Raw genomic sequence first — 9,364 nt, forward strand, 5'->3', positions numbered from 1 at the left:
GTCTTGACAAAAATAAAAAAAATAATGATAAAAATTAAATCCAAAAAATACTCTCTTTCTTATTGCCCATGTTTTTTTGCTTTGTTTTGTTAGTTTATTTATTTTACCTCTATGGTTCTTTAGTTCATGACTTGATGGACAAGAATGAAAAACTAAGACTAACTCAAGATGTTGTATTTATTAAAACAATAATAATACTTCAAGGAAGCATTTTAATAGTTTTACCAGGCCTTGATAATCAGAAATCTCCTCTGTTTGCGTTGGTGTGTGCGTGCATGCATTTGTGTTGTTTACCTGGCCTTCCATCTTTAAAGAACGACATGGTGGTGCAATGATGGTGCAGGTAGAGACTCCGCTGACACAAGACTTAGAACAAAGAGGATTCTTTTCGTCACAAGTCAAGCATCGTAAGCGTGTGTTCCAGCCGAATCTCAGAACAACTCAGAATCTCAGGACCATTTGATTTAAAGGTTATCTCACATCATCATCACATACATCACATGTCTCCTTTCTCCTGTTTTTCTGGGGCCTCGTATAATGAAAGACATGTTATCTCTGGACATTCCGTACGGTCTCATGATCTTAAATCACAACAACAACTTGGACAATGGTGCCAGATTTTCAAACAAGAGACATCTGTACTTCCTTGATGCGCCATGTCCAGAACAGATCCACAGGCTTCAGTTCTAAACATGTTGTATAACTATCCTGCGTCGAACCCCGAGAATGACCTTTCTCCTGAGGGATCTCGTGTTTGCTTCTTAATGTCCATCTTTAATACATTCAGAATTAAATATTAGCATTTCAGAATTAAAGAGTAGCTGTGCTAATGTGTTCATGAGGGTGCGTGTGTGTGTGCGTGCGTGTGTCGGTGAGGGGCACTTTACTGGCCTTTGGGACAGAAAACTCACTTGACCTTCCAGTGGACTTGCTATTATACACTCAATCTGTCAAGAGCCACAGTGTCACCTTGGGTCAATGTCTACTCATTGATGCAATTGGTTGTGTTTGTGTTTCTTTCACAGAACACTGTGTCTGTTGTTCTGTGCTTTTATCTACATTCACTGCCTTAATTTGTCGACATGTTTTGAGGATGTGTTAGTTTGGACAGAGCTTTACAGGCATTGTTACTTGACAAAAGTGATCAGAGGTTTCCGTTTTGATGTTGTTACTGCTTACTATAAATCCTGTGCGTGTGTTTCCCATACATTGGTCTGCCTTCATTGATTACATTTTAAACTCCTTCTTCTGAAGCCTTGAGATTTGCGATCTGGTGGGCGTGTTGCAACTACAGGTTCATAGGTGTCACCTGTTTTTAACTCTGAACATCGTCTTAGTGTTATTTGTTTTTCTCTTTCAGTGACTAGTCTACCATGAAGATGTTTTGTGTGTGTGTGTGTGTGATTGCAAATAGGTCAATGCAAAGTCTTTTCCTCATAAACCCTGAACCTTTAGTGACACCCATTCAGACCAGAGAACAATCCTGCTACATGCTATGCTACAGAGCAATGACCATGACAAGAATCAACTTCTTCATTTTTCTTTGTACAGCTGTGGAGGCAGACATAGGAAAACACGTTTTTATTACAGAGAAGAAAGATTGGGAAACAGCTCGATCTTACTGTAGACAGCATCACACTGATCTTTCCATGGTTTATAGCCAGAGTGACCAAGACAAGCTTTCAGAAGCTGCAGGTGGAAACTATCGTCGGGGATGGATCGGTCTCTACCGAGACCAAAACAACATCTGGCAGTGGTCAATAGGGGGAGCGGTCCCATACGAAAATTGGGATAACTCTCAACCAGATAATCATTGCCAAAGGGAGGACACTGTACACATCTACTCATCTGGAAAGTGGAATGATTTGCAAAGGAGTGAAAAAATGGATTTTTACTGCTTCAGCATAACTGTGGTGGAAATGAGAAGTACCTGGGAGGAGGCTCTCGAGCACTGCAGGGAGACATATACTGATCTTCCCAGCCTGCTCTCTGAGACAGACCGTCACCTGGGCCAGAGAGAAATCAAGAAAGCCCAGATCACTGACCCAGTGTGGATTGGCCTGCGTTTTCTGAATGATCGCTGGATGTGGATGAACAATGACTCTCTGGTGTATGAAGACTGGCCCGAAGGAGACGACCACCAGTGTCCAGAGCGAAAACGCTGTGGTGCTCTAACCACAGATAAAATGTGGGTTAACTTGGACTGTCAGGATAAATTACCCTTCATCTGCATCTGAGAAATTCACCATATTTGCTTGTAAATGGCTTGCCTGATGGTGGAATTTTTTCCCACATAAAGAACTAAAGTGAATAAATGGTTTATTTATTGGTTCTTCTAAATTATAGATAAAGGTTATATCAAGAGAAAGGTTTGTTTCATTTGACCAGCAGTGCAGCGGTATGTACATATGATGGAACAACTCCTTGGCAGTTACTGACACCGTAAATCTCTTCTCATGTTGCTCTTCTCCTCTGTCAACACTTGGATATTATATTATAGTTGTGTGTGCCTTTACCTTTGGTTTCTCAGAGAAAAAAGGGTGGAGAGGAGCTGCCAGGAGCATGACAGTGCAATATATGTCTCTCCATTCACTCTGCCAGGCAAAAGAGACATTGACATAGGGATGAAATACTACAGTGGTGATATTTAGATTTCCTTCTTTTTTTGCTTTCTGCAAGCTTAAAATGTTGTATGTATAAAACTCTCCTCTCAGCAAGTTCTTGGACTTCATTCTTATATTCCCTTATATTCTCTTTCTTATTGCCCATGTTCTTTTGTTTTGTTTTGTTCTGTTCTGTTCTGTTCTGTTCTGTTCTGTTCTGTTTTGTTTTGTTTTGTTTTGTTTTGTTTTGTTTTGTTTTGTTTTGTTTTGTTCTGTTCTGTTCTGTTCTGTGCTTTTCTGTTCTGTTTTGTTAGTTAGTTTATTTATTTTACCTCTATGGTTCTTTAGTTCATGACTTGACAGACAAGAAGGAAAAACTAAGACTAACTCAAGATGTTGTATTTATTAAAACAATAATAATACTGCAAGGAAGCATTTTAATAGTTTACCAGCCCTTGGTAATCAGAAATCCTCCTCTGTGTGTGTGTGTGCAGGTGTGTGTGTGCGTGTGTGTGTGTGTGTGTGCGTGTGTGCTTGTGTGTGTTTGTGTGTGTGTGTGTGTGTGTGTGTGTGTGTGCTGGTGAGGGGCACTTTACTTACCTTCTTCTGAAGCCTTGAGATTTGCGATTTGGTGGGCGTGTTGCAACTACAGGTTCATAGGTGTCACCTGTTTTTAACTCTGAACATCGTCTTAGTGTCATTTGTTTTTCTCTTCGAGTGACAAGTCTACCATGAAGATGTTTTTGCGTGTGTGCAAAAAATTCAATGCACATGCAAAGTCTTTTCCTCATAAACCCTGAAACTTTAGTGACACCCATCCAGACCAGAGAACAATCCTGCTACATGCTATGCTACAGAGCAATGACCATGACAAGAATCAACTTCTTCATTTTTCTTTGTACAGCTGTGGAGGCAGACATAGGAAAACACGTTTTTATTACAGAGAAGAAAGATTGGGAAACAGCTCGATCTTACTGTAGACAGCATTACACTGATCTTTCCATGGTTTATAGCCAGAGTGACCAAGACAAGCTTTTCGAAGCTGCAGGTGGAAACTATAGTAAGGGATGGATCGGTCTCTACAAAGATGAACAGGACACCTGGCAGTGGTCAGTAGGGGGAGAGGTCCCATACCTAAATTGGGGTACAAATCAACCAAATAATCTTTGGCAAGAACAGGACGCTGTACACCTATTCCCATCTGGAAAGTGGAACGATTGGAGAAGGAGTACAAAAATGGATTTTTACTGCTTCCACACCATAACTGTGGTGGAAATGAGAAGTACCTGGGAGGAGGCTCTCGAGCACTGCAGGGAGTCATATACTGATCTTCCCAGCCTGCTCTCTGAGACAGACCGTCACCTGGGCCAGAGAGAAATCAAGAAAGCCCAGATCACTGACCCAGTGTGGATTGGCCTGCGTTTTCTGAATGATCGCTGGATGTGGACGAACAATGACTCTCTGGTGTATGAAGACTGGCCCGAAGGAGACGACCACCAGTGTCCAGAGCGAAAACGCTGTGGTGCTCTAACCACAGATAAAATGTGGGTGAACTTGGACTGTCAGGATAAATTACCCTTCATCTGCATCTGAGAAATTCACCATATTTGCTTGTAAATGGCTTTAAATCAATTTTTTCACCGTCTTTTATTCCAGGAACGACACGTTAAAATACAGAATATGTAAGCATCAGGTGTATTTAATTCAACTTCAAATCCAACTTGAAAGTCTAGAGAAGAGATCAGCTGTCATTTCTCATTGTTTTCTTATTTGTGACGCTATTACCCTTCATTATTTTTTTTTTGCTGTTGACCGTACCTGATCGACCAGGCCACTGTGTAAGAAAAAAGCCAGACTGTCATAATTATTTATTTATTTATAAAAAATAATGTTATAAAATCTTACATATTTATTTATGGCAATGAACATGAAATCATTGAATCGTGAAATAGACCCATGCTCAACAAGCTTCTACAAAATTGATGTATAAAAATGATTGCGCTCTCAAAGAAATGACAACTCAAACGTAGTTTTGGGACATTATTAGACACTTGTAATTGAGAATTGATGCTATGGGCCACAGCACAAAAGAGCCCTTTAATGGGTCAGAGGGCAAAACTGCATGTTCACGGTAGATAGTCACTGAATTTTGACAAAAAGATTGGAAGAATTTTTTATCCTACCTGATGTATTGTTCTAAATTATAGTTAAAGGTTATATCAAGAGAAAGTTTTGTTTCATTTGACCATCAACTCCCTGGCAGTTTCTAACACTGCAAATCTCTTCTCATGTTGCTCTTCTCCTATGTCAACACCTGGATATTATATTATAGTTGTGTGTGCATTTACCTGTGTGTGTGTGTGAGAAAAAAAGAACTTTTTTTGCTTTGTGCAAGCTTAAAATGTTGTATAAAACTCTCCTCCCGGCAAGTTCTTGTACTTAATTCTTATATTGACTTGTATTCATACTGTCTTGACAAATATTAAAGCATTTCAATCCAAAAACTAACTCAAAATATTGTACTTACAATAATAATACTTCAAGGAAGCCTTTTAATAGTTTTACCAGGCCTTGGTAATCAGAAATCCTCTGCGTGTCTCTGTGTGTGTTTGAACTATTTGATCATATTCAGTAACATATTCTGGCCTCATTTTAAAAGGTGGAGTGTGTGATTACATTAGGTTTTTTCTGGTGAACCGCACTGTGCACTGTGTCCTTGGTCTTCATTTCCTTCAGGGTTACTACCTCTGTTAGTAGCTCAAGGTGCCCGGTTGAGTGGAATAGGCTGTTTTTCTCAGAGGTGATTATCTGTATTCATTTTACATTAAACATCCCTTCTGCATCTCATCAGTTTGCTTACATACCCCCACATGCACATCAGCCCTCACTGGTGCAGACTTATTATGGACGGAAATAAATCATAATAAATAATTATTATCTAAAATACAAAACTGTGTGTTTTTGAACAGAATTTGGTGTCATTTCTGTGGAATTCTTGGATAGAACCACAAAGAAAGAATTTAGAGAGCTGTTTTAATGTTGCTATTATTGCTCACATTGTTTTTTACATTGGTTGTGAATATGTTCTGTTTTGTAAATGTGTTTTTCTTAGGGTGTTGACTTGCAGCAATGTTGGTCTTTGCCTCCTGCCCAGGGACGCCAAATGAATATTACACTGGTGCAGCCAATACGCTGCACAATGCCTCTGTATACATACATAAACAAGGAATGAAGCATTTCTAGTATTTGCATTATACCCTTAATCACGTTTATTATTGTAAGATCAAGGTGCTAGTAGACCGGTATCTTCAGCTCAGGCTAGCAAGGTTTGTGCCAAGCTAAATAACTCAGACGGCGGAAACAGATTTAAATTTACTGGCCAAATTATTCTTATTCTAAGTGCCCCAACTTATATCACACCACTGTTGTTTCACTGTATTGTCTCCTCAACTGTGAAGTCATGATGTAGTGCTAAAAAAGTAAAGCATCGAGTAACCTCGATTACCAAAAAGCCTCTCCCTCTCATTTGCTCCGTAATTGAACTCTGATCAAGCTTATGCATCGCTATTATGGCAGTGTAATACATGAAATATCTGTAAGGCTCTTTTTCACTGCCCCAGGTGGACAAAAATTATGCTGTGAACCTGTCAGGTAAGGCACTCAGTAGAAGGAGATACTCTACCACAACTGTGAGGGAAGCAGATGGGAGTAGGGTGAGGAAGCTGAGAGGGGCCATTTATCTTCATAAGACTCTCATTCCATCAGTGTTGGAGGAAGCAGAGGGAAGAGGGAAGGAAAGAGAGGAGAGGGAAATCAAGGATGGAGAGGGTAGAGAGGGTTATCTGTAAATGTTGAAAAGGAGATATCTGTGTTGTCTGCTGCTGCTGCTGCTGCTGCTGAGGGTCATCAGTTTATGTAGCGCGTCCCCATGGTGTAGGGAAAGAAAATCATGTGCGAATGTGAGAAATGCGGGAGCTGAGAACAGATGGAAAAAGAGGAGGCCACTGAGGAGTTATGAAAGAGAAGATGGCCGAGGAGAGGAAGCATGGAAATAGAAAACCCATTCAGCTTTTGTAAAAGTTATGTGCAAAATTATTTCGAAGTCAAGAAAATTTGCTTGTTTTGTCGTTTATACTAAACACATGTACTGTACTGTATCTGTGGGCTGAACATAAAAAAGAATAAACGAGAACTGTATACATTCACATGCCCGCACAAAACAAACACATAAACAATGGAAACAAATGAATACATATATTGAAAAAATAAATACATAAAACATAAAATCACAATTAGAAACAACACAACTAGCAACTCTAAAAAGCACAGTCACCTTCAGGTTGTTATGTATTTCCAACACAAGATGATTTGGTGTTTTTTGTGTCATTTTGTGTTAATTACCAAAGGGCTACAGTCCTCCTGAAAACATTGTTCATCTCTTTCCCTCGCAGTACAGGTGGCACAAGCTTCACAATCTATGTATTTCAAATCAAACACCCCCATATGGGAAATGAAGGATTGAGCGGGTGGTCAAAGGGTAATCCCCACATCCCAGATGAGCAGGATATTTAGGCTTACAAGTCCGCAGGCAGTGCTGCTACTCTACCTGCAAAAAGCTTTTTTCCTTCCTTGTCAGTGGGCTGCTGTGAGCCCCAGTAAGTGCTGGGGTGGGAGTGAGCATGGAGGGGTGCCATCTAATCAGGAGACCATGGGTGATGGGAGACAAGAGCGTGCTCCGAATAAACCCCGATTCAAAGAGGTTGCACTCTGCCCCTCTCAGTCAGGAGAAGGACAGGGGAGAGTGGGAGACAGATGAGGAAAATAGAAAGAGAGAGGCAGAAGGGCCATGAATGGAATCAGAGGGATTTAAAAATAGGTAAGAGGGAGTGAAAAGAGTGTCCCTCAGTCGCTACACCACAGTCAAGATTGCAATTAAAATCAGGGATGGTGGAAAAGATGAAGCAAATATTTAATAAGGTTGCAGCAGTTAGTATTCTCATAACACGTTCTGGTATAAACAGGATCAAATCCTGCTCTAAAGAGTTGACCACTTTTGTAAGCTACAGTGTTTGGCTCCATCTTGTGGGGTTTGGGGGTAATGTCTGTCTTAAATAGGCATTATATTAACAATAAAAAAAGAACTAGAGCAAGCTATTTTGTGACTTAAAATGGTTAGATTACAGAGTGTTGATATGATGTTTTTTACTCCAACAGATATTAATACTTTGTATGTTGTATATTCTTACTGTATATACTCTCAGGGCAGGGTTGTGTGTAATCCTTTATTTTGTTCTACAACTTCCACTAGGGGGTGACATTTCTCCAAAGAAGATATTTGTGATTCAAGAAGAAATAGATGGATCGCCTTACTCCAGAATGCTGAGTCCTAAGTCTGACTTTTATAACTTTACAAAACTTTGTAGCGTTAGTATACTTTAACTTTTATTCCATTGTTGTTGTTTTCAAATAAGAAAAATCCCAGAGACCTTTCTATCATATCAGACCCAAACACGAATCAGATTCCCATCCCATAAGCTTAACTTTTTCCACTGCATCAGCAGAAAAAGCCAGTTTAATCACCCTGTCACCACCACTTGCATTTTTTCTTCACCTCCTTCCTCTTGGGAGATGACTTTTCTCCACAAGTCTCCCATTTGGATAATTATATTGAAATTATACTAGGGAAATGTATTTCTTTATGTCTTCCCAAATGTATTTATGTATTTTAAATATATGATGATTGTATCATGTAAATTGGTGTGACCTTAAAGTGGTTGGGATGTGTTGAAATGCCAGCAGTCTGTTTTTGTGTGAAATACCATACTGCCAGACTATTAGGCCCCATCAGGGCAGACCAGACCAGGCAGAAGGGCACTTACTCACTCCTCCCCTTGAAAAAACAAACTCTCTTACCACAAAACACCTGTCGCCCCCTTTTCCACACTTCTACTCTCCTTCTTTTCTTTCTTCGCTCTCTCCACACTCCCTTACCGACTTTTATTCACTGTTCTTTCCTGTTTTCCCTCACCAGCCCATTTCTCCTTTGATGTTTTCGTGTATTTGGTGTGTGTGGAGGCACACACAAAAAATGCACTGTTCCTGTACAACTACACTAAAACAGCACTTTTCAGAACAAAAGACACGGTTTTGGTTGTCCACACTAAAACATAGCCCTGTTGTTTTCAAAATAAAAGGCAGTGGTCAATGATACATGGATAGAATATTTTAAACCATTTAAAGTTTTTAACTTTTTAAAAAATATGAAAATAAAATAAAACCAAGTAGAGAGTGTCTTTCTCTTCTTTATAATGCTAAAATTGACAAAGTAATTCAAGTATAATGGCATGTGTGATGTATTTTAAAAACAGACATAAACATGAATGTAAACGAGGTAAAGGAGGGAAATTTGAATATTTTGTGGATGTAGCATAGAAAAGAGGAGACTGGTTGATTGGGGTGACATAGGCCTACAACACACCTGATTATTTTCATGCAGGTGATTTCAATCAGTTGATGACTACAGGTCCTCCTCCCCCTCCTCTTCCTCCAGCCAAAGTCAGTGCCACTAATTCGAAGAGAAGCCGCATAAATGAGCCGCAAAACGAAAAAAAAGGTGACGCTGTTTAAGTACAGAAACTCTTCACGGAGGAGGGAACTATTAAAAATAAATAATAATAATACTGCGCTATCACGTCAGACGCCGAAAGGTTGGTTGCGTGCAAGACTAGATGGCGTGACCTGGTCCAGATTGCTGGCTCGTC

The 9,364-nt window shown here is 39.8% G+C and overlaps 2 protein-coding genes across 2 annotated transcripts; both read left to right on the forward strand.

Annotated features, from left to right (window-relative positions):
• Positions 1–1,883: 1,883 nt before the first annotated feature.
• LOC122770961 (snaclec subunit B-like) lies at positions 1,884–2,237 on the forward strand. Its single transcript, XM_044028197.1, has one exon. The coding sequence runs from the start codon at positions 1,884–1,886 to the stop codon at positions 2,235–2,237; it is 354 nt and encodes a 117-aa protein (XP_043884132.1).
• A 930-nt stretch (positions 2,238–3,167) lies between these two features.
• LOC122770653 (macrophage mannose receptor 1-like) lies at positions 3,168–4,844 on the forward strand. The gene has a single exon (XM_044027623.1). It carries the CDS (start codon positions 3,369–3,371, stop codon positions 4,194–4,196), a length of 828 nt encoding a protein of 275 aa, XP_043883558.1. The 5' UTR covers positions 3,168–3,368; the 3' UTR covers positions 4,197–4,844.
• The last annotated feature ends 4,520 nt before the right edge of the window (positions 4,845–9,364 follow it).

This window comes from Solea senegalensis, linkage group LG6 (assembly GCF_019176455.1).
Source record: "Solea senegalensis isolate Sse05_10M linkage group LG6, IFAPA_SoseM_1, whole genome shotgun sequence".
In the NCBI taxonomy this organism is placed as follows: domain Eukaryota; kingdom Metazoa; phylum Chordata; class Actinopteri; order Pleuronectiformes; family Soleidae; genus Solea; species Solea senegalensis.